The 26,128-nt window shown below is 53.9% G+C and overlaps 1 protein-coding gene across 1 annotated transcript in view; it reads right to left on the reverse strand.

The window, feature by feature from the left end:
- Positions 1–7,488: 7,488 nt before the first annotated feature.
- The window catches only part of LOC116939162 (uncharacterized), a 58,260-nt gene continuing 39,620 nt past the window's right edge, over positions 7,489–26,128 (reverse strand). Inside the window, exons 5-6 of the mRNA XM_032947230.2 lie at positions 13,496–13,838; positions 7,489–12,796 (exon numbers count right to left, since the gene is read on the reverse strand). Of these exons, the coding sequence (XP_032803121.2) occupies positions 12,015–12,796; positions 13,496–13,838 (1,125 nt within the window). The 3' untranslated portion in view covers positions 7,489–12,014. The remainder of the gene's footprint in view (positions 12,797–13,495; positions 13,839–26,128) is intronic.

Genomic DNA, 26,128 nt, shown 5'->3' on the forward strand with positions numbered 1-26,128 from the left:
TCCTGTTATTTCGGGAGTTTTTTTTCTTAATGAACGTCACCCCTCCCTCCCTCCTCCACCCCACTTCACACACACCCACTGAACACACCTCACGTTTGTGTTATTTTTTTTGTAACGACGAAGGAAACTGCGTACGGTGTTGCCTCGTCCGTGGCCCCTTCTTCGTAGCGATGGAATGGTGCATTTCCACCTAAAAACCTCGCCTGTTTAAATGTAAAGTTTTCCCTCTTTAACGGGGTTTGCTCATTATTATTTGTGCTCGTGTGCCGCTGCCGAAACGCGGTTTCGCGAGTTAAAAAAACAAACCCCCCACCCACACACACACGTTGTGGTTTTCCGATGGTGAACGGCGGTCAATATTGCACCTACCGAAAATTGCAGGCCCCCGCCGTGCCCTCGCAGCAGTAACGGATTGGTAAAACAAAAGTAGCACGCTGCTTGAAAGGCACAATTATCGATGTTTAAAAACATACACAGTATATCGTGATGAATTGTGCAGCCAAGAGAAGGAAAATGAACGCGCGGAGACGGTGGTGTATGGGGGGGGGAAGTACCCCAAAGTCTAAAGTCAGAACGGTGAAATTGAGTCGCTCAGTTTGTGAGCTTGCGTCGTGGGTGGGCGTCTGTCAAAGTCTTTTTCTTTTGTTCCCCCCTTCCCCCCCTACAAAACGATGGCTTCGTCCTACTGTGGATCGAGACTCTGGCTTCTTTAATCCACCGGACGGAAGGAACCAATGGCGCAAGAGGGGGGGGGAGCTGTTGTTGTTGTTGACCTCTTGTTGACCTGTTGTTGACCTGTTGTTGACCTCTTGTTGACCTCTTGCTGACCTCTTGTTGACCTCTTGTTTACCTCTTGTTGACCTGTTGTTTACCTCTTGTTTACCTGTTGTTGACCTCTTGTTGACCTCTTGCTGACCTCTTGCTGACCTCTTGTTGACCTCTTGTTTACCTGTTGTTGACCTCTTGTTGACCTGTTCTTTACCTGTTTACCTGTTGTTGACCTGTTGTTGACCTCTTGTTGACCTCTTGTTGACCTCTTGTTTACCTGTTGTTTACCTCTTGTTGACCTCTTGTTGACCTCTTGTTGACCTCTTGTTTACCTGTTGTTGACCTGTTGTTTACCTCTTGTTGACCTGTTGTTTACCTGTTGTTTACCTGTTGTTGACCTCTTGTTTACCTCTTGTTGACCTCTTGTTTACCTGTTGTTGACCTGTTGTTTACCTGTTGACCTGTTGTTGACCTGTTGTTGACCTGTTGTTTACCTCTTGTTTTCCTGTTGTTTACCTCTTGTTGACCTGTTTACCTGTTGTTTACCTCTTGTTTACCTGTTGTTTACCTGTTGTTTACCTGTTGATGACCTGTTGTTGACCTCTTGTTGACCTCTTGTTGACCTCTTGTTTACCTGTTGTTTACCTGTTGTTGACCTCTTGTTTACCTGTTGTTTACCTCTTGTTTACCTGCTCGTGGACCATTTGTCCCCCCCCCCTCTCCATCTTGCTTGAGCCGTTTTCCCTTCTGCGCCCAATTGCTATTCTGCCACAGAACCGATTCGTGTGATATGCATGACCACCTGGGCAATATGTTTTAAATTAAATGCTTCGGGGGGGGAGGGGTGCGCGTGTGTGTGTGTGTGCTCATTGAGGTGTGTCCACTTTATTGGCAAAGCCGTCGGCTTTACAAAGCTGTCTGCTCGTCGCAGTGAGAGAGTCTGCCCGTTTAGCCCAGGGAGGGAATATTTGGGCCGTCGAGACGAATTTGTTCTCAGACCCAGAGATGTGTGTTGTTGTGCAGCGGTGAACGCGCACTGCGTTTCACACCAAGTGACCGGAGATTCGGTTCGTGGGATGAGATTGATCAGACCCCAACTTCCCTCGCCCCGTCACCAGGTTACACTGACCAACTTGGTGAAGCATGCCCAAACAATTCCCACGGCCTATAATGGTGTGGGGAGGCCTTCATCCTACGGTGGATTGACAAAGGACCATGATCACATGTTTACACGTAAGACAGTGGGCGCCAAAATGGTGAGATATTAACTACCTCGCCCGGTATGCAGGAGGTCGTGGGGTCGATCCAGAGCCTACGCCTGCTGCTGTATATTTGGAGTTTACGGTGTCTCTCGCTCTCATCATCATCACGGTGGCTAGGACATGTTAACTACCTTGCCTGGTATACAGGAGGTCGTGGGTTCGATCCAGACCCTGATGCCTGCTGCTGTATATTTGGAGTGTCTCTCCCCGTGGTCGCGTGGATTTTTCTCCGAGTCCTCCGGGTGTTTTTTCACCTCCACATTTAGAATCAACATCACGCGTTTAGAGCATTTTGGCTGCTATACATTGCCACACGACGATAAGCCACTTCGTTGAGCTATCATTTGTGATGGCCAGGTCGCTTATTTAAAAGGAAAAGCAATACAGCTCTGGGCCTTACCTGGTAAAATAATATATATATAAATAAAGATATGCCTGTGTGGTGTGTAGGGAATGGTGGTGTAGCGGTTAGTGCACAGCGCTACGAACCTGGCGACCCGAGTTCGATCCCCACTCGCGACCAACACCGGTGACAATTATCTGAACCGGTCCTGGGACACCCCTAGGCCGACTCAGCCTCACATGAGTACCCGGTGCGGTGTGTAAACATCTCCACTGGGGAGACAAAGGCGGCCGGGCGTGATGCTGGCCACCCACCCCCTCGTGTGCCGTGCCGGCCTTCATAGGTGCTCGCTAACAACACTCGCCCCAACAGTTTGTTAAGGCTACACGGGGTAGGTGGGAGGGAACCTTTGTCTTTGTTTGGCTTGTGTTTGGCTTGTGAGCGCCGCGGGATTGACGGAGCGGTTTGGATGCCGTGGCTCGCGCAGGGCCGCGGGGCGGGCGCGGTGCCACGGCGCGACTCGCCACCACCGCCACCACCGCCACCGCCGCCGCTGACCGTGGCCCAGAGCCGCAAGCTCTGCCGAGTTGGAGCGCGGGTCGCCGGGCGTGGTGACGACGCCACCCCGAGTCTTGACTGCCTGGGGGGCTGCACGCGACTACCGCCCCCCCACCCACCACCAGCCCCCCCCCCCACCCACCACCAGCCCCCCCCCCCTCCATCGGCCCTGCACGCACAATGAGACTGGGAATTCCTTCAATTTTTTTCATCAAAAAAATAATTCTGCATTAAAAACGCAAACCCGCGTGTTGACAATAATGTGCACGAGTACGGCGTTTTATTGACACCCTCTGTCGCAGCAATAGTACCTGGTCGGTTTTATCTTGCGTTCCTGGAGGAGGAATAATAATCCTGCCATCTATCTCTGTTATTGTCTCTGAGTGTCTTCACGAGACATTCACGCTCGGCGAGCGGCGGACGTTCCTGCATTCGATGGGTCGATGCAGAGGACTGCGCCCCCCACAATCCCCCCCCCCCCCACACACTTCTTTCGTTCAAGTTTACATCAAAACCTCGCACCATCGCGGCTTTTCCCATCGCGGATTTGACCATTCACGCCAGATCTATCGGGGTGTGCAGTTCGCCGATCACGCCCCCCCCCCCCCCTTGCGGCTCGACCATTCTCGGTTGACCACGAGATTCCTGTACATAAATACGTCCCTGTACTGGATGCACTTTACTTTACACACTGCTCACGATGCTGCTGCTGCCAAGGAAGAATTCCGTCTCGTTTGCATCGCGTCTCCCACGCAGGCCGAACGGTCCCAGGTTGCGCGTTTTTTTTTCCCAGCAAGGTTCAGCCGCCCGGAGGAATGTTCTTTCCACATTCTCTCTCTCTTTCTTTTTTTCACCTCCCCCATTCTTGTACATTTACCGCACAAGTTCTGTTTTAACACTGTCGAAAAAATATTAATGATATTTTACGTGAGAAAAACTTCCCTTTTCATGTTTGGGATTCGTGTAAAGGTAACGTAAAACAAAAGGAGGCGCGTGAACCGAGAACCATACTTTAGTTTTGAGTTTGCGGGTCACGGATTTGTTAATTCCGGATATTTTTCAAGAACTTTACCCCACGCGATGGGCAAGGGTTTGGTGTGGGTTTTTTTTTTACTATTTATTTGAACCATGTGGTAACTGAAGAGCCCAGGATGAATCTCGTTCGCGAGAGGGACGTGTCAACAGTTATTCATAGTATGTACGTATGTTGAACTTCTTTAGCGCCGTACGTACCCAAACTGTGCTAATCGGAGGTGCGCGGGAAGTACAACAAACTAAACACAAAAAGCAGGTCTTAAAGATATCAGTTTTATCAATCTGCATGAGTTGAGAGATGCGAGGGTGGGAGAAATGGTTCAGTTGCTTCAGAGAGTGATGCTCAGATTTTGGGTTGCCATTTGGCGAAATCGATGCCTAATTTCGGAGGAGTTAAATTGGCCGCAGAGTCTTTTGTTTACGATTTGACCCCATGCCAATGAAGTGGGGGGCTTGTGTTTAAATGTGCGTTCAACCTGGATTACGAACTAATCCCAGATGAGAGTCGTCAAGCCAGCATGAGGGAACAGACGGCGAAGTGGCTGCCGGGTAGCTCAGAGGTCCGAGCGCTGAGCCGTTGATATCCCTGGCTGCAAATCCAGGCAACCATCTGAGGTGAAGCCGTTTTTTTTAAGTGTGGTGAGGTGATGGTCTCAACCCGGTCACCGTTGACTAAAGTCCCAACTCTGAGAATTTAAAGTATCAGCTTGACTGTCACGTGATGAGATTTCCTGCCGAGCGTGTGGGCAAATGCTACCCGCTACTTGTGTGGAGGGCCAGTGTGGAGGGCCAGTGTGGGGGGCCAGTGTGGAGGGCCAGTGTGGAGGGCCAGTGTGGAGGGCCAGTGTGGAGGGCCAGTGTGGAGGGCCAGTGTGGAGGGCCAGTGTGGAGGGCCAGTGTGGAGGGCCAGTGTGGAGGGCCAGTGTGGAGGGCCAGTGTGGAGGGCCAGTGTGGAGGGCCAGTGTGGAGGGCCAGTGGCCACCTGAAAGGGCATTTTAGGGGCCAGCTCCGTAATGTCCACTTCCTTGGGGCGTTGTCCAACATGAAGGGTTCCGCGTCTCCCGTGACGTGACACCGATGGCGCAATAGGGGACAGCATTCAGAGAAGGCACACACAAGAAAAGGATAACGCCCCAGGAGGGACATCGTAGAGCTCACGGAGATTCCGATCCGTCATCGGCACGTAACATCGTTGACGCGAATCTTGCAACAACAACAAAAATACATCGACGTTAAATCATTGCAAAATATGAAGAGGTTAGAGTTGGGGGCGGGGGGGGGCAGCAACATTTGGTTACTGAACATGGAGACGTAGGAGGTGCAGGTAGAGTTTTAAGAGGGGGGGGGCCGAGAGGGATATGTCGGAGGTGCTCGCGGGGTCGAAACGCGTCTCGCACTCCCTGCCCTGAAGCCTTCAACCTCCTCTGAGCTCCTCTCAAACTCATCACCCGAGCCCGCTGCCATGTGACCGCAAGTCTCGGATCCTAACTCGCACTCGTAAATTCAACTCGCATTCCCTTTTACTCGATACGTACTCCCACATTCCAAAGCGCAAACCACATGACCGACCTTTGACCCCCAACGCACACTTTCAACCCCAATTCACAACTCCTAATATTCCCATCTCTGATCTCAATGCGCACTCAAAACCCCCAAACCGCATGCCCCCTTCCTCTAGCTCCAACACACACTCCATCAACCAATCTCAGTTCCTGCCCCAGAACCCACTTATAGCCTCTCGGCCCACGGTCCGACTCACTCATAATCCCAACTCCCACGCTTATTGCCTCGTGTTACACTACCGCCATCAAAAACCACACTCTTACCCACCAACATGCACACAGTAGCAATTGACACTCCGCTACATCTCCAGACTATGAGATTGCATGAAGAATGACACTCAAACCAAAAGCCTTTCTGCGAGCGATGTTAATTTCTGCTTCCACCCCCCACCACTGCAAATGGTTTAATATAAAATGCATTGGAAATCACCCCCCCCCCCCTCCCAATGTGGGAGTGATGGAGCAGTGGGTTAAGTTGCAAGGTGCTATGAACCTGGCAAACCCGAGTTTAATTGCCAGCCCCGGCTTACTTGAACGTCATTGGCGAGCAATGCAGCATCTGAAACTCATCCTGTTTACGCCCCCGCTGACTAGCGTGGGGATCGTTGAAGGGGGTCAGGTTATCAAACAACCCCCAGAATTGACCCTGGTACGATGGGGAAGCCTTCATTCAGCAGCGGATTGAGAAAGTGTTGCAGTATATGGACTCGTTTGGTTCCAGAGGTGTGTTCGTAAATCGATTTGTTCGTAAGTCCAACTTTACTCCTGTCGATTCCAAACGTGTTGTACGGCATGTACACTAAACACGAGGAATGTCTTTAAACGTTGTATAATCTCCTGTAGATGTAGATGCAACTGGTTATTTTTTTTACTACCACCCTCACCACTTTCACCACTCTTACGCTTCTGAGACATGCTGGGTTTTTTATTTTTTTGTGGGTTTTTTTGCTTTTATTATTTTCATCTGTTATTTTTATTTTATTTTCTATCTACGTGACTTTACCGAAATAACAAAAGAATATGAATTCCTGCAGTCACGAAAGTTTTAAGTCTAAATAGTGTCACCGAGCACGTCGCAGTGATCCCGCACAGCGACAACGCAACAACGGACAACCGTGGCGGGCCAGGCAGACATTCTGGGAATGCTGGGGGATGACACCGAACCACCACCACCACCACCACCGCCACCGCCACCACCGCCGCCGCCACCACCGCCACCACCGCCACCGCCACCACCGCCGCCGCCACCACCGCCACCACCACCACCGCCGCCGCCGCCGCCGCCACCGCCGCCACCGCCACCGCCACCACCGCCACCGCCACCACCGCCGCCGCCACCACCGCCGCCGCCACCGCCGCCACCGCCACCACCGCCACCGCCACCGCCACCGCCACCTATCTACGCGGCGGTTAAACTTAACGACTCTCGGTCCGAACAGGCAACTGGACATACGGACAGGTTTGTTCGTATCTCGGAAAGTTTGAAAGTCGAGTATTCGTAAATAGAGGAGAGTCATTGTATGGCATTATTACTTTTTTTTGTTAAATGGTGATGCTGCTGCTGCTAAGTTTTCAGTGGTGCGCCATGACAAATAATAAAACAGCCTCGACACATTCGTCAATTACACCGTGGCCTTAAAAAGGAAAACAATATATAATAGGCAACGTTTCAGGCAATGGCCCTTCTCAATAAGCACATCATGTGCTATGAAGGACCATTGCACAAAAAGTCGGCCTCTTGTATATATTTTTCCTTTTATGGCGACACTTATTGACGAATGTATTAAAGTTGTTTTATTCTAATTATCAGTAACGATTGTAATACACAGGACCATGCGGAATAAATTAAAATAGAGGCTTCCGGTCGTTTTTACATCTTCCGGACATCTGTGGGGGGGGGGGGGGGGAAGAGCTTCATAGCTTATCGTATTTCTCCAGGATAAACATTCCGACAATGATAAAGATTCTTATTCGATTTTCTTTACATTTTTTATTTCATTTGTGCAGGAGGGTTCCGTACAAGGCAACGGGGGGGGGGGGGGGGAGTACAAACAGTAGTAGAAATAACCTGGGTTTTCTCTGTGCAAATCGTCTGGTTTTATTTCATTTTTGTATTCCTCTTAGCATACAACAAGGGGATAGCCCGGTGCGGCCTGACGGCACAAGTCCAGTCACGGTTGCTCACGTCAATGTAAGGCTTCGGCGGGTTACGTCCGTAGCGTTTCTCACGGTGTTTTATTTATTTCTTTTAGTGTTTGTGCGCAACTGCCCGTGTTCACTGACGAAATGGAAGAACCGTGTCCACACTGTGGCGATCACGATTTGGCCGCTGCCCTGCTCCCCCCGCACCTTCGCGTTCATTCATGACGAGCAAACACCGGGGTGGGGGTGTGGGGGTGTGGGGTGGAGGAGAGACCACGTTTTTTGTTTTTTTTGGCGAGTGTGTGGCGCGCTTTACAAACAGGGTCTTCCCAAATCTCCGGCCGTTGCAGCCGCGCGCCCACGCTCCACCGATCGGTCATCCTCCGCTCGCAAGCGGCAAGGCTGTTACGCGCGCCCTTGCCTGATGATTGCTGAAGCGCGCCACCACGCGTGTAGTCGAGGCGCAGCTTCTCGCTTCGAATCGGCGCCTCTAACCTCACACAGCCCTTGGGGCACGCGCTTCTTACACGCGCACCGTTCCATTCAATTCGAATCGAAGCCTCGCGCGACGTCAACACGGGGACACTCGCGTGCATACACAGAGGATGTGCAAATTTGAATCGGCGTTGCACGCACAAGATCCCCCGGCGCCGGCTGCATCGTGTCTTAGGACACAGATCCACACGCGCAACGAACAAGACGCGTGCAAATGCAGGACATCCCCATCTTCACGTGAATCGGCAGTATACGTCGCACGGAAGGTGTGTTTTTTTAGCAATCATCAGGCTCGTGCGGCATGTAACAACTTCATCTGTGTTTGAATGACCGATAGGGGCATTGAGATGCGGAGACGCTGTGTTACAGGATGGGAGAGGCCGCTTCGGGGAGGGGGGGGGGAATAACCCAGCAGCGGAGTCTTTGGAATGGAGTCTTGACACTCATTAATACAGTAATTACAGATCCGATCGACAAACTCCACGTCCGATCCATGCAGCAGCCTTCACCGCATCGTCTCTGTGCTCCCAGGTTCGCACAACACCGCACAGCCTTCAAACGCCCCTCGTAAATGTTTAAAAAGCGCGCATGCTTTAAAAAAAAAAGTCAATCACCGTTGTTGGGGGATTTGTCTTCTTTCAAGGTGGGGGGGGGGGGAAATGAAAAATGAGAAACATCACGAGATCGAGGAAGGTCACACAGAGCAGATACACTTCATACAGGAATCACAAGACATTAAAGATTTCTTAAATCTTTAAGACTTCAAAAGAAAACACATTACTTGTGTAGCAGAAGTGCATCTCAATCAATGAGCGCACATCGGAGAGGGCGGCACCATTTAATTAGGTAGTGCATCGTGAACAGATTCAACCAGGCGGCTGCCTCGCTCCGGAACGCCTCGCTACGAGATCGTCGCAAGACCCTACAGCAGGGGTAGGTGGGGAGGAAATCGCTTCCTTCGAGTGCTGACAGCCGGATAGGACTTCCGAATACCTCCGGCAGGAGGCCCATGCATGAACACAAGCGATGGAGCGCATTGAAAAGTTAGAAACACAGTGTTGTTGGCGGGCCAAAAACATGTCCCCTCTAGTACCCGATTAGTGCGACTGAAGATGTTTGCAGTGACGAATAAATATTGCTTGCAAGATGTTGTGGCTTAATGTCGAGGGATCTGAGCTCCGGTAAATATTCCATAAATTAAGCCTTGCGTAGGCCTCGTGTGGCCACGGGGTACATGAAACGAAATGTCCGGCCCACGGGGGCCGTAGTTTCCCCACCCCGGCTGTCCAGCAAAGGAACGCGTCTAGCGGGGCGCCAATGGTGGCGATCATCAAAGCTCGGCAGGCCGCAAGTCACGAAATCCACCAGGCGCTGTGGTGCCGTCACGGACAATTACAGGCGGCGGATTGGCCGATAGCTCCTTTCATACAGCTTGCGGTCACATCAGTGTCTACAGCCCAAAAACAATAACAATAATAAACAAACGTACAGTAATAACACAAATGGGGGGGGGGGGGGGGGGTGGGAGGACATAAACAAGAAGAGTTACTTTTAAAATGTGAAATTTTAGAAAAATTATAAAATGGGGGAAGAAATTTAGCAACGACGGAAAGAGAAAAAAAACAACAGAGTTGAATTTTTTTTTTGTTCTCCCATCCTGAATCCACAGTTTCGATTTCAATGTGGATCACAATGTGGATCACATTGAAACCTAAACAGTGAAACGGTTGGCGACGTACGGTGTGGAATCGGCGCGATGTGGATCGTTCCAAAAGAACGTACGTACTGCAATATCCAAAAGGGGCATCGTATGAACCCGAGTGAAAATGGCAGTAGTGTTGCTTGTAGTAGTAGCAGTAGTGTTGCTTTGTTGGCCTTCTCTCGCACCTCCGATTGGCTACGTACGGTACGAAAGAAGTTCAACATTCATACATTGTAGATTATTAGCATGATTTTCCAACACAAAGCATTCTCCGGATATAGATTTAGTTATTTTTTACCCGAACAAATTATAAGCTGTTGTTTTTTTATTTTATGTTAATTTTTTTTTACCTTTTATTATGCTTCCAGTCCAAAATCCTCTAGTCTATGCAGATACAGCATTTCAACCCACGATTGGCTTGGAAACATTTCTTTTTTTACGATCGAGGCTGTTTTCTTTTGTAATTCCCAAGCCTCTAGCCTCGCCACAGATGGTCACAAAAAATAACAAATCCGCTTCGTAGTCCAGAAAAAAAGTAAACGTGAGAGTTAAAAAATAAACATTGTATCTTTTGTCAGTCCATCCGGTCACAACCATAATAACCAGGCGGTGACGGCGGCGGCGATGGTGGTGGTGGTGTGGCCAGACAAGGTCCATCGGGCACCGCGGCCGTCGCTCGTCCTCTCAGGGAAGCAGCAGATAAACGAGGGGCGGGGGGGGAGGCCGCTACAGACGGATGAAACAAACTGAGCGAACGAGCGAGCCACGTGCGCTGCCACCCGCCCCTCGCAGTCCACCCCATTTCATGTCCACCTGCTCCGCGCTACCCCCTCCAAGGTGGCTCGGAGAGATAACGCGGGACGCAGGCCAGGCGTGGGGCACTCTGCGCTCCTTCTCCGTTGGTCGGGGCAAGAGCAGGGGGGGCGGGCAGCTTGCGATCAAAGCGATGCCTACGCACCGCAAGCCGACAGCTTTCTCCTCCGTCTTCAGCAACTTCAGCGCAGCCTATTGCACGGTAATTATTTTTTCTTATTTTTTTTTTATTTTTCTACATATATATAAACTATTAGTGCTAGGAACTTGATTTTTTTTTTTGGAGGGGGGGGGGGAGGGGGAAAGGCAGGGATGGAGGGAGGCACAAACAGATATTATCTGCTAACCATTGGTGTCAAAATGATCACAGTAGCGTGTGTGGGTTTCGAGGAGACGGAGAGGCACGCGCACGCACGCACGCACGCACTTAGAAATAAAAACTAGAGATGCCGCATGAGAACCTCCTTGTTGGGGTGGGGGTGGGGAAATTTCTTTTTTTTATGGAATTAGCACTTGATGAGTGTCTCTTGCCTAGGCAGGCCTCGCTGTCTTGAGTTCGTGGTGAGGCCGACCCTCGTCGCCGTTCGGTGGTACTTCTTCGGGTTGACTCGGCCTCTCGCGAGCACCTGGCCCTGCTGCAGCTAGGCCAGCTAGTTCTGGGCAAGCGCAGGTGATTGGCTCGCTCTCGAGTGAGTCGCCCGAACCGCTGGACAAGTCAAGTGCTCATTATGGAAAAAGAGGATCCGAGGGGTTTTTCTCTTTTTTTTACTTTTTTTTTACAGCTCCTTTTGTTTGCCGTATAAGAATGGAGCTGGATTGGTCCTTGGTGCACTTCAACCATCGTGGAAGATTCCAGCTCCTACAATGGGCGCATCCAGTACTCGACAGAGCGCGGGAAGATTCACATGTGAGAGAGGCAGAGCTTCGTGGGTCTTCCGCCCATATTGCGAAAGGTGAGGTGAAACGGAGCCGGCTCGAGAAGGATTAACAAGAGCACCCAACCCGCCCAAGCAACACGCGATGGGCACGCCGCCACCAAAACCCAGAGCCGCTCCACGAACTTGGAAACAGCAGGGATATTCCACGACTCGAACAAGCCCCCGGAGTGCACGTTAAGTTTTGCCACTGCTGTTGATTCTGTTCCTCCGCTTCTCCAAGGTCACATCATCATGGATCGAGAGTGAAGGAATAAACTGCGAACCTGGCAGGGGAGCTCCTCCGCTCGGTCTGCTTCGACGTCCTGGGGAGGCAGATGGAGGCAACTCTGTGCCCACCCATTCCACCAGTCCCGCAGCTCTTCAACCGAGACAAACGCGTTCCCCGCATTGTCCCCCTCACTGCGGCTTGACCAGCGGCGGAGGTGTGTGAGCGAGGCTGCCCGCGAGGTGATGGTGCTGATGGTGGTTGTGTTCGAGATGCTGCTGCTGGTGATGTTGCTGGAAATGATGATGGTGGTGGTGGTGATTATCGCTATGATTGTGATGGTTGTGCTGATGCGGAAAATGATTGATGTTGAGGTTGTGGTTTTTCAACGGGGCTGGATTCGTGGGCCCACGGATCACCGACGTCTGAATGACAGGAGTGACCCGAGCCACGATCGCCGGCGCCCGCGACACCACGCAGCCGCGGGGTGACACCACGGTCGCCACGGGCCGCGAGGCCGGCAGCGCCGCCCGCTCGCCCCGCGGCAGGGCAGCGGCCGGGGCCCGGCTCGGCACGCCGTTGCACGCCGGCTGAGGCTGCGCTGGGCGCGACGAGTCCGGCCGCGGTGCGGGGCCTCGGTACGAGGCGCTGGCAGGTGGCGGGGAAGTTGCGTGGCCCTGAGTTGAAGCCACCGCCATCTGCGGAGGCTGCTGCTGCTGCGGCTGCGGCTGCTGCTGCTGCGGCCGCTGCTGCTGCTGCGTGGAGTTCAGTGGAGTGCAGTGATTGCCCTGCTGCTGCTGCTGCTGCTGATTCTGCTGCACTACGTTGTTGCGGGGAGCCTGCCCCAAGCAGTGCGGAGAGCCAGAGAGAGGCGCGACCATCCACTCGGCGAGCGAGAGGTCGCGCGGCGCGTGCTCCGAATTGACCAACAGCGGGAGGTTGACGACAGCCGGCTCCGGGCCCTCCTCCCCCTCTGCAAGGAAAGCACAGCGCCAGTTACTGCCAACGTTCCGAGGCACCCTGGCACGAGCGCCGTGATGTTAAACGCCTCAAAGCGCAGACCCGGGGAGACGCGATAGGCGAGGTCGACCTGCAGCAGAGCTATGTCACTACGAGTCTACATTAGTCACGGTGGAGACGTGTGGATGAGGGCGGGCTAGGCCGAATGACGGCGCATGACGTCGAGTTTGTGGGCAGTGTCAACTGCGCCGGAGCCCACGTGGCGTGTGAGTGCGCCAGGCCCTTTGCCGACCGCGCGACGCCACTGGACGTGATGTTGGGGGGCAATTCAAAGGGTGGGGCCAGTGGGACAGAAGCGGCAGGAAGAGGAGGCCGTCTGCGAGTTCAACTGCTAGTTTTAGTTTTCTTGCAGCGGAACCTCTTTGTGTGCCGCAGTGTTTCGCTGTGACGTTCGACGCTACATTTGAATTCTGCACTGGAACCCGATCACCGTCACAGCGTATTTATTTTGACACGGCCCCACCTTGTATAATTGACATTGCCAGTCTCAAGCATGCCCTTGCTTTAAGACCACGCTCTGTTCGCCCAGGTGAAAAGGTCACCCGGGCGAAAAGCACGATCCAGCGACCGCCCTGACCTCCCCCCCAACAACCCGCCGTGGGCGGATGTCCGCGACGACGCCCACGACCCTGCGGCGCGCGCCGAACCTCACCGGACGCGGTGGACGTCTGGTCGTCGTCGTCGGCGACGTTGCGGTCCTCGTCCATGTTCTCCTCGTCGTCGTCGTCGTCGCCCTCGTCCTCGCCGTCGTCGTCGTCGTCGTACGGGTTGCCCCGTCCGCCGTCGCGGTGTTCCGACGGCCGGCGCTGCCCGTCACCGCCGCCGTGCCCGCCGTGCCCGCCGGAGGCGTCGCGCACCAGCGCCTCCACCTCGTGCGGCTCCAGCGCCGACGAGAGCTCGTTGCGCAGCGCGGCCAGGCGCTGCTGCAGGCCGATCTTCTCGCGCGCCAGCCACTCCACCTCGTGCTCGCACTCGCGCTCCTTCCGCTTCAGCACCTGGAGCGGGCGGGGAAGCCCACGAGCAAGGGCCTGGGCGTGAGCTCGATCGTTGGTAACGTCGTCGTCGTCGTCGACACGGTCAATCCCACTGCGGGGTGAAGGCCTCACGCAAGCCGCTCACCCTCCTACCATGTAATAATCCGGTTCCAGCTTGACACGCAACGTTTTCCACAGCCAACGTAATAGTGTAACGTGGAAATTGATCATTTGGCAATGTCGGCTGGTTAAAGGGACCTGACAGTAACGTGGCCTAACCCAAAACGTAAATTATAAATCGAAACATCCAGCAGCTGCCCATTAACTATTTTTATCGCTCCATCTCCTCGGCGGACGGCACTCTCGGACACGCTCCTCTCCTTGGCTCATTGACCATCGGCCGTCATGATCAACAGTTTGAATGATGTCATTAACCTGCGGATGTTCTCCAATCCACGCGTTCCTCTTTCTCTATCTCAGGCATCGAACAAGGACGGTCATCGTCTTCGGCCGTCTGGAACGCTCTTCCTTCCGATATTATAAAGCCACCGGAGCTTTGCAATCTAAATTAAAAACTAATTTCTTTAGAACTGCTTTTTGTGTTTAGTTTGTTGTCCTTCCCCTGCACCTCCCATTAGCACGGTTGGCTACGTATGGTGCGAAAGAAGCTCATCAAACGCACAGCGTAATTCCAATCGCGCAACTACCCACGCCTCCTCTCTGCCCACTTTTCAGTTTTTTTGTTCCGTTTGCTTAGTTGACGACCAGTGCTTCTGAACCGCACGTCACTGCGTTAACAATACGTCGCTGCAAACAATTGAATCATTTGGCGGGACCCCGGGGTCCCGCAAAAATTAGGTAAATAATTATTATTTTTCAGTCCGCCCACTCGTGATCCCGACAGCAACGCGCCGCCCGCCCAGACTCGCGCCAACAAGCGCCAGCAGCAGGCGGCGATCGACACGACGGGCGCCACCCCACCGGCCAAACGCGAGCCCCGGGGGGCGTCCGCCGCAGTCGCGCGCGGCGACGACGCCCTCCGGTCAGCCGTCGATCCTCAGCTTCTTTGCCAAGGCGAGCCCGCCGCCCCCCCCTAGGCAGTGAATTTAACGTGTTTATGTAATTTTTCAACTTTTTACGAAACTCAGTGCCCCGAGTAGCTCTCGACGAGGCCAATCGATTGACCACTAGTTTTGTTGTCGGTAAGGCAGCAAGACTCGTGTCGCTACGCGGTTTTTCCCACCCCGGGGCAGTGATGGGACCCCGGGGTCCCGCAAATTGCTTCAATTACCCCCGGCAAGAATCACAAACGCTACCCCCCCCCCCCCTCTCGTGCTGCAGTTCCATCGGTCGCCGTTGTCCAGAGCTTCAAACCGTTGCAGGTCTGACGGTAGAGGGCGCTGCGGTACAATAAGAAAAACTCTCCAACCCGCTTTGGGTTGGCAGTCAAGTCGACGGTCCTCGGGTGTTGTTGGCCTTCTCCTGTATCTTGATACGAGTTGTTAACGTCTTGTTCTATCGGCCCATCGGTCACCGTCACGTCTAAACGGGCAGCATTTGCTTCGGCGAGCAAACTCCGGACCGCCTCATAACCTTGTGGACCTCGGCAAGAGCCGGACTTTTGCGAACCAAATGCGTTCTGCGCGTGCGTCTACTTCGCGACGGAATGTTCAAGTCAAGCTTGTTTTGTTTAACCAGGTGAAAACTCGTGAAGGAGGCCAGGATCAAGTCTCGTTTGCAAGGCTGACCCTGATGGCGCACCCTTTTGTCTGAAACGTTGCGACCCTGTCGGCGCAAGGTGTCACGTAAAAACTAAAAATAAATGTACGAGGAAAAGCCCACCGAGTTATTTGCTCTTTATCAGAAGCACACCTGGCCACATATGATAGCTCAACGAAGTGGCTTATCAGGCGGAAATGTATAGGAGCCAAATACTCTTAAGCGCGCGTTTATAAATGTGGAGGGAAAAACCGGAGAAAATTCCACGCCACCACGGGGAGAACGCGCAAACTCCAAATATACAGCAGCAGGCGTCAGGATCGGGATCGAACCCATGTCCTCATGCATACCAGGCGAGGGAGATAACATCTCCTAGCCACCGTGATGATGATGAGAGAGAAACATGCAAACTCCAAATATACGGTTGGCATCAGGATCCGGATCGAACCCATGTCCTCATGCATACCAGGTGAGGAAGATAACATCTCCTAGCCACCGTGATGATGATGATGAGAGAGAGACATGCAAGCTCCAAATATACAGTTGGCGTCAGGATCGGGATCGAACCCATGTCCTCATGCATACCAAGCGAGGGAGATAACATCTCCTAGCCACCACGGCACCCCTGGCCCAGAGGTGGTCCATAGGTGGCCCGGCGGGTTACGTCCGCCCGCCCGCCCGCCGACACGAACGCATTGATGAACGTCGCTTCACCGTGGACGTTAAAAAAGCGCAAATCTGTACTGCGTGCTGGGGGGGGGGTCTGTCAGCTCGCATCTCCGCGAGTCGCACTCGATGATGAGCTGTCCCCTCGCCAGCATCATCCGCATCTTCGCTGTGCTGCGACTGCACAGTCCACGTGCAGAGGGCTCGTGTGAATCTCGTTCACGAGGGGCTGTGTGTCCTCTTAAGAGCTGTATGCTCTGCAGAATCCACGATAAACGATCGTGGATTGTGCTCTTTTTTTGCCTAGGGCGATTCATTCACCACTCCTAGATAACCCAAATCTTACAATAAATCTGGCCAGTGTGAGCACATTTTTTTAAATACCCCCCCCCCTCCCCATGACCATTGTCCACTAAGCAGTAAAAACTGAAACTTGATTTGAAGCTTTTGTGACTGCAGGAATTACTGTTTGGTTCTTTCGGTAAAGTCACGTGGAAAGAAAATAAATTAAATAATAGAGTACGACGTTTCGATTGCAACACGAGTAACCGTCATCAGGTAGAACTAAATTTGAGAGAGAGAGACAAAACACAGACACGGAGACACACAGACAGATACATTGTGTGTATGAACTGAGTACGCCTGTTAAGTTGATCGGGGCAGGTCGCTTGTGGCGGGGTAAACTGTGAGTATTCCCACCTCTTTCAAGAAATCTGACCAGCATCAGAAAAAAAGTAGGCCAAAGAGCCTCCATGCAGGGGGTCCTCTAGAACTTAGTCGAAAGTTCGAGTCTTACCCAGCAGTGGACTGATCAAACAATGTCACGGACGCACCGTTAACCTCTACCACCACCACCACCCCTCAAGGGTACACTTCTTAAATCTGTCCAAAAACCACTCTCCCGATAGATAACGCTTTGCCCACAACGGCCCCGTGTCATCCGCTCACGCGTTACTGAATCTAGATTTGAAGTTTTCGTGACTGCAGGGATCCCATAATCTTTGGTTCTTTCGGTAAAGTCACGTGGTAGGTATAAAATACAACAAATTAAATCACGACGTTTCGGGCGCAACACAAGCGTCCGTCATCAGGTGGGACAACCATAGGCAAGAAACAATTTGCTGAAGTGGGCAAAAGGGCTGCCGTGACAAGAGGCCATATAGGTAAGAGAGGGGGGGAGAAGCCAGGGAGGAGAGATAGAGAGGGGCTGGTGTGGGGTAGGGACAGTGGGGAGCTGCAAGACGACAAAATGCCGGGGCTGGGAAGTGAGCGGGGCTGGGGGTAGGAGGCTGAAGAAACTGGAGATGCGGATATGAAGGCAAACTATAAAGCAGTTAAGGTTTTACCTGGTTAATAACATCCTTCCGATGATTGCTCAATTTGTACCCATCATCACGCGTTACTGGTTGTGGTTATATTCTCTGACAACAGCCGTCCCAATGTGCGTCGCGAGCACGAGCCGAGACACGAGGACACTCTCGCGACGTTGCCGGCCCCCACCCCCCCCCCTCTCTCTTTGTGCCCTACTTTTTGCGTGTCAACTTTTAGACGCGGCAGTGATGCTGTCCGTGGCCAGCGACAAACTATTCCACCACCGTTGAGTCTGCGCCCCCTTCAACGGACGACGATGGGGAAGCCATGCGGCGAACGAAATTCCACCGACACGCACTCCTGAAGCCCCCCCCCCCCTCTCGGCTATTTTTTCTTCCCGCAGCAAGCAAAACCTCCAACATTGGGGCATTTCCCTCCTGAACAAATTGCCATCGCACGCAAGGAATATAATTCACGTTTTTTTGAGTCGGGGGGGGGGGGTTGTTTGTTTTGGTGATCGCGGTGCCGTGCGTCTATGCGCGTCGCGTTATTCCATAAGGGGCCGTCCATAAATGACGTCACGCGATTTTGGACGATTTTTGACCCCCCCTCCCCCCATCGTCACACGGCGTCACAGAAAGTCAGACCCCCCCTAAAATATGACGTCACAAAGCTCTGCCCCCCCCCCAAAAAAAACATGCTTCAAATTGCTTTAAACTATTGTCATTGTAGTGCGCATTTATTGTGGCGCTGCACTCTGATGCTGTAGGAGAAAACATTTATTAAAAAGTATATTTAATTAAGCAAAACGTGTTGTCTATCTTTATTTAAAGTTGCGCGTTTTGAAGTGACGTCATATTTCTCACCCCCCCCCCTGTCACACATCGTCACAAATATCTGACCCCCCCCCCCGGTGCGTGACGTCATTAATGGACGGCCTCTAAGTCCGCGTGCTGTGAGTCCGCGTGCTCCACGCCAGAGTGGGATCCAGCCACACCTGCGGGTGTTTAAAATGCCGGCGGTGTTGTGGTGGTGGTTGGTGGTGGTGGCGGAGGTCTGCATTTTTTCAGCCTCAGACGTCTGGTGGCTCCACAACTGGTCCAAACTGGTTTGGGCAGCGGCACGTTGCCTCCAACAACCGGTTAAACGCACAGTCGTGTGGTGATGGTGGTGGTGTGTGAGAGTGTGTGGGGGGGAGCGGTAGCGTAGCAGTTAGCGCTACGCTGCGCTACGAACCCGGCGAACCGAGTTCGATTCCCGCTCACGGCCAACACCGTCGGTGACGATTATCTGAACCGGTCCCGGGCCTCCCTTAGCTCGACTCAGCCTCAAACGAGTACCTGGTGCGGTGCGTAAACATCGCCACTGGGGAGACAAAGGCGACCGGGCGTGGTTGCTGGCCATCCACCCCCTCGTGTGCCGTGCCGGCCTTCATAGGGTGCTCGCTAACAGCACTTGCCCCAACAGTCTGTCCAGGCTATACCGGGGATCTTTGTCCTTGGAGGGGGCGGTAGTGTGGTGGCTAGCGCACTGCGCTACGAACCCGGCGACACGAGTTCCGATACCTGCTCACGACCAATAACAGTGCACAAGTCGACTGCCTTTGAATGGTGACGAGACAAAGGCGATCCAGCAATGTGCCGGCCACGCAAACCACTTCCTTGTGCGCAGTTCTGACCTTCATAGGTGCTCGCTCACTGGACTTGCCCCAACAACCTGTGTGGGCTATACGCGGGAACTTTGCCTTTTGTATGTGTGCGAACATGCGCTCTTCAACAAGTCCAAGTCAGCAGAGTTGTAGTATGTGCATGTGTTTCTTCAGTGTATTTTGTAGGGCACGGTAGTGCAGTGGGCAGCTTACCACGCATCTCCCCATCGAGTAACTGTTGTGGTATAGGAATATCATCACTGGGGAGACAAAGGCGGCCGGGTGTGGTTCTGGCCACACCAGCCGCTCGTGCGCTGTGGCAGCCTTAATAGGTGCTCGCTAACAGCTCTTGACCACACAGCCCGCAAAGAGGCAATACAGGTGGTCTTTTCCTGAAATATTCGTGACTCTGTTCGGCTTAAAGGGACGTGGAAAGTTTTTTTTTGCTCTGCCAAGGAAAACTCTTAAGGGCCCAAATCAAACGTCGAAGAAGGGTCCTTCTCCGCTGATTTCTTTGGCAAAAAAAATTGCCCATAACTCCACCACCATCATCGCGGGGCAAATATGAGTCTGAGGGCACTTGCGTTACATCCATTTCATCCAGTTGCGAATCGACGTCTTAAATAATATTTTAAAATCAACGATTGGACAACTCATTAACGGGCGGCCAAAAGGGGGAGCGCGTCCACCGCTGACGATGCCAGCTCGCGCTCCGGATAGATTCTTGCATCGCAGAGACTCCTTTAAGAGAGACGGCGACGCTTTTGGGGTGGCCTGCATCCAGCAACGCATATAGATCGTGGCTATTTTATGATGACGGCAAATGCACTCGTTTCGTGAAGCACGGCTTTTAGAGGAACGAGTATGGTGGACCCTTGAAACAACAATCTCACTACACACACACATTTGTAAATAAATCTGTCCGCCACCCCAACCCCACCCCACTCGCCCTTTGCACCACCCAACCCCGGCACCCCCACGCGTCAACGCGCGCAACCGATGCGCTCACCTGGCAAATAATAAAACCGACTGACGCTGGGGTTTTTTTTCTTTTGCGCAACACAATCGCCCATCTATAAACGCGTCGCCTGAAACTCTCAGGTCGGCCTGGTGGCTGGAAACAGTGAGACGGGCGCACAGTGAGGCACTACATTCGGGGCCCAGCGGTGGCTAGCAGATTGTTAAACTACCTCGCCTGGTATGCAGGAACTCGTGGGTTCGATCCAGACCCTGACGCCAGCTGTATATTTGAAGTTTGCATGTCTCTCTCTCTCCCCGTGCTGACGTGGATTTTTCTCCGGGTCCTGCGGTTTTTCCCTCCACATTTAGAAACGCGCGCTTAAAGAGTATTTGGCTGCTATACATTTCCGCCTGATAAGCCACTTCGTTGAGCTATCGTTTACGGACAGATCGCTTCTGAAACAAAGGGGGCTACATAGCTCAATGAGCCTTACCTGGTAAAACAAAAAAATAATAGTTCTAGTTTATACGCAGCGCTACGTGACACTCCACATCACGGCATGACATCACCGCCTGGTTGAGCAACAGCGCGGAGCCCTCGGATGGGACGGTTACAGCTTTGGGGCTGTGCGGTGCCACGTGCACACTGCGATAATGGTACGACGACAGGCCAAACTCTTGCAACCAGGCTCGCTAAATTGGCCCCGGGGTGCCCTGCAGCGTGAACACGCAGACACGACCACGCCATCGACGAGATGGGGGGGGAGGCACCGCGACAGGAACAACCCCGCGCGCAAGGTTTGGTGGTCGAATGGGTGAGAAGTCTGCGAGAGCGGGGTTTTAAGTCTCCTTGGGCTCATTGAACATTACCACCAGTCGGCAGTTTTTGAGGCAGAGTTCCTTCACGCGTTTGGAACAAATCGGGCGGCACGGAAAAATCCATTGTGCTGCCCACGCCGGCAAACACTGCCCACCTTGGTAATGCATTTGTCAAGCAGCATGACTGGCGAAGAATGAGGGAGCCCTCATCCAACAGTGCAATGAGCTGTACACATGTACATGGCCCACACAGATTAGAACATGGGACAAACAAAATGAGTTAAGGGTTTTATTTTATGCAAAATAAATATTTTAACAGAAACGCCTTCCTGAGTCTCAGCACAAAGTTTCAGGAGGGCCATGCTTAGGCAGTGGAGTACTTTTTAGTATGCAATGAAACGAGAGTGCCTGGAGAAATCCCACATATAGATGAGGAAATGTCACTCAAACTCCACTCCGCAGCGGCTGGACGACAAACAAATGTGTACCTCGCAAGGTGGACGTAACATTAATATTCGGGTCTATCCAATAGAGTTACTGTCTGAAAGGTATGTTAAATCTATCAAAATCCTGATTATCTAATTGGTTCATTGAGACCTACAAGAAATCAAATCGAGGAGGACATTTGAAAGGCTCATGTATTATTTACCCAAATGTCGAGACTCGTTTTCAGAAGGTTCCCTGCATTGGGATGTTAGTCGTGGAGACTGAAACCCGAGAACCCAGAGCAACCCCACCATGCGTACGAGGGGGCAATGTTGAACAATGCCACCTGGTGGGCCCACCTTTGAAAATAAAAAGCATCACGCCTACAACAACCCAGCAAAGCACTAGCGGCCCGCCCATCAAAGTGCTAACCATGCTCAACGCCGATTATTTTCTCCAATATTAGGCACACTTGAGGGTGATGTGAATCGTAGGCATTCCCTCCCACAGGCAAGCGCTGACCCCCACCTCCGTACCTGAAAGCCACGCAACAGGCCCGGCGCTGTCACAGCGCCCCCCCCCCCTCTCTCATCCATCGCGAGTGACGCACGCTGCCTTCATGAACGCGGCCCTCTCTGGGATGGCCAGAGACAGGGCCACACCGGAGGAGCGTCCCCCCAGTGGGCGCCGTCGTTGTAAATGATGCGCGCGCATTCGTAACGCGAGGTGGTTGTGGACATTCTCGAGCAGAGCGTGCCATCACGCGGTGCACAATTAACGGCCGCGGAGAGAAATTGCCCGTTGGTTAAACGTTGCCCCCTCTGGCCCGTGGACTCCGGGCGCAGTTGCGCCGCCTGCACACTCACTATCTAACACCACCACCGTGGCGAGATGTTAACTATCTCGCCTGGTATACAGGAGGTATAGGGTGCGATCCCGACCCTAACGCCTGCGGTATATTTGGAGTTTCCGTGTCTCTCTCCCCGTGGTGGCGTGGATTTTTCTCCGGGTCCTCCATTTTTTTTTTCCCATCCACATTTGGAATCAACATCACGCGTTTGGAGTAATTGACAGCTATAAATGTCCACGTGGTAAGCCACTTCGTTGAGCTATCATTTGTGGCGTTCAGGTCGCTTTTGAAAAATAGCCGTTTCGCTCAGCGGGCCTTACCTGGAAAAACAACTGAGTAAAAAATATAGTTTTAAATCCCAACCCAAAAGGGCGCGTTTTAACACAACAATTCGGGCCCAGGACACCGTTTAAGGAATGGGCGATCTGGGGTCAATGCGGGCTAAGCCCGGGGACTGCTCGGGAAACCAGTTCCACAAGCAGAACGTGAACGGGAGGAAAGGGAATATGCCGCGCAACGTTCACACACGCGGTGCACTCCCTGATGACCTCTGCATCTCCCCCCCCAAACCCCTTCGCCTCAACTCACACCTGCACCGCCATCGCCTCCCGCCGGGGACTACCCCTGGCGACCCCCTCAAGGCTGCTGGCGGTGGTGTTGCCAGGCAACAGGGGCATGGCAACCGGACGACCGTGGCAATGCCTGCAATCGGGACCCAACCGGACGACCGTGGCAATGCCTGCAATCTGGACGCAACCGGACGACCGTGGCAATGCCTGCAATCTGGACGCAACCGGACGACCGTGGCAATGCCTGCAATCTGGACCCAACCGGACGACCGTGGCAATGCCTGCAATCTGGACGCAACCGGACGACCGTGGCAATGCCTGCAATCTGGACGCAACCGGACGACCGTGGCAATGCCTGCAATCTGGACCCAACCGGACGACCGTGGCAATGCCTGCAATCTGGACGCAACCGGACGACCGTGGCAATGCCTGCAATCTGGACGCAACCGGACGACCGTGGCAATGCCTGCAATCTGGACGCAACCGGACGACCGTGGCAATGCCTGCAATCTGGACGCAACCGATCGGCCCCGCCGCAGCTGCGTCACGAATTCGGCGACCCGAGTTCGATTTCCAGCAAGTGGCGCATTATAATTATCTGAACCGGCCCTCTCTGCCTCCCCCCCCCCCGTATTAAGTGAGCGTATTGCAGTAAAACAATCCATTGTTGTACTATACTACTTTCTATACACTCTCGTCTCTATGGGCCCCACCTTCACCACCAACCCACAGTGACCAGCGTGGTCAAATAATCACGAACGGCATGGCGTGGTGTGAAGCCCTCATCCAGCAGTGGATTGACAAAGGGGTCTGCGCTGTACATACGCGTGTAGATTTCCTTTGAAAAGTTTCTTAAAAGGGACTTTTCTCGTAAGAGAATTTGAATATTTGAAGAATTTTGCAGACTCCCGTTTCCCCTGCACTCTGGAATATTCAATCGCCAGTCTGGGCACTCCAATGATTCACGATTTGGTGGTTAATCCTGGCTACAGCGACGAGAATGGCTAGACAGCCCCCACCCAATCCTCCCCAGCCCACCCCCCCCCCACGCAATCCTCCCCAGCCCCCCACCCAATCCTCCCCAGCCCCCCACAAACTCCCCCCAGCCCCCCACCAATTCTCAGCCCTCCACCCAATCCTCCCCAGCCCTCCACCCCCCCCACCCTCTCCTGGCATTAGAAGCGGAATCCCCCACAGTCCCCCCCCCCCCACCATGCAGCCCACACCACCCCCTCCACGCACGACACGGTTTCCCCCGTGATGCCGCACCCTCTGCTGATTGGATAGAAGCGGCATCTCAACCCCGGTGCGAAGACCCAATGGGGTCCGAGCAGAGCCAACGCGTCCGCCAATGGGGAGCGCGCGCTCGACCCATTCACAATTTTCTTGGCAGAAGCAGCAGTGGTGGGGGGTCGGGGGCTGAGTGGGGGGGGGGCTGAGTGGGGGGGGGGAGAGAGGGGGAGGGGTGGTTACAGCCGTGGCCAGAGGATGGAGAGCAGCGGGGGGGGGGAGGGGAAGAGGAGGGGGCGATGGAGAGACGAGGGAATGGATGGGGGGGGGGGTATTAGAGCCTTTGGCAAAAAAAGGAGAGATGGGGGGGGGTGAGTTAGGGGGAGGAGGGGGGGGCGATGAGCGGAGGGGGGGGGTTGGAATTATCGCCTTGGCAAGAGGATAGAGGGACAGGGGAGGGAGGGGGGGACTGGGAGGGGGGGGGGCGAGGTACGTGTGAACCATTGCGTGCACGGTGAAGGGCTACGGGGAGAAGAGGGGCTAGGGGGGGGGATGGGGGTGGGTCCCTGGCGCGTGTGCAGTCGAACGGAGGGGTAGGGTGAGAGGAGGAGGAGGGTGGTGGTGGTGGTTGTGGGCAGACGCCGTGCTGCTGCTGCTGCTGGTGGTGGTGGAGGGGGTGACGTCACTCGCTTCTGCATAGCGACAGACGGGGCTGGCAGCCACCACGTGCACGCGGCAGCCAATCCCTGCGCCTCGTGTCCCCACGCCGTCGGTGACGGGGGGGGGTCACGTCAGGTCAAGGGGGTATTGCGTGTGCTGGTGGGGGGCGGGGTTGATGGGACACCGCGGGATCATTATCACCATCAGACAACGGTCGATCCACTGCTGGATGAACTCATCCCCCTCCCCCACGCCGCCGCAAAAACTCTTAACGATCCTGCCATATATCGCAAATATTCCACCGCGCCACACGCTGCATTGTGAATTCATTAAGATCGCTCCATCTCCTCGGGTGGACGTGCTAACCAGAACGCCTTCCATTCCGACCGTGGGATGGTGAGATGAGACGTGGGCCGTATATACACCGTAGTGAAGCAGAAGAACAAACAAAAAACACACCCAGTGGTGGCGAAGGGGTTCCTAGTAATTCTAGCAGGGTATTTTGCATCGGCGGTGGCGATGATGGTGGTGGCGATGGTGAGAAAGAAGGAGCTGCGATGGGGAGAGAGATGGGGCGGGCTGGCGGGCCGGGGAATGGGTCGGGTTGGTGTTGAGGTCGGAGAGAAGTTGTGGTGGGATTTGAGGCTTGAGGAGGAGGGCGGTGGAGTGGGTTTCGGAATCCTGAAACCCACTCCACCACCCTGGAATGCAGCTGCGGAGCGGACGAGTTAAGGAAAACCCGCGGGGGGGGTGGGCTAAGGTGTGGAGGCAGGAGAGGGTGGGATGGGGGGACACCTGGGGTGGGAAATTGGGTGGTTGACGCTGAGGGTGGTTGACGCTGAGGGTGGTTGACGCTGAGGGTGGTTGATGGGCCCGTGATGATTCATCTGAACCGGCCCTGGGGGTTCTGCCCTAGGTCGACTCAGCCTCAAATGAGTACCTGGTGCGGTGTGTAAACATCGCCACTGGGGAGACCAAATGCGGCCGGGCGTGGTGCTGACCACCCACCCCTTCGTGTGCCGTGCCGGCATTCATAGGTGCTCGCTAACAGCACTTGCCCCTACAGTCTGTTAAGGCTATATGGGGGATCTTTGTCTTTGGAGCTGGGATGAGTGTACCCAGGTGGGAGGAGCTGGGATGAGTGTACGCAAGTGGGAGGAGCTGAGATGAGTGTACGCGGGTGGGAGGAGCTGAGATGTGTGTACCCAGGTGGGAGGAGCTGAGATGTGTGTACGCAAGTGGGAGGAGCTGGGATGAGTGTACGCAGGTGGGAAGAGCTGGGATGAGTGTACGCAGGTGGGAGGAGCTGGGATGAGTGTACGCAGGTGGGAGGAGCCTGTATGAGTGTACGCAGATGGGAGGAGCTGGGATGAGTGTACGCAGGTGGGAGGAGCTGGGATGCAATGGGCGCCTGACCGCTTGGCGAGGCTGGCGAGTCTTCGCCGAGCCAAGC

This window comes from Petromyzon marinus, chromosome 5 (assembly GCF_048934315.1).
Source record: "Petromyzon marinus isolate PM22_M1 ecotype Great Lakes invasive population chromosome 5, UKy_Petmar_22M1.pri1.0, whole genome shotgun sequence".
NCBI lineage: Eukaryota > Metazoa > Chordata > Hyperoartia > Petromyzontiformes > Petromyzontidae > Petromyzon > Petromyzon marinus.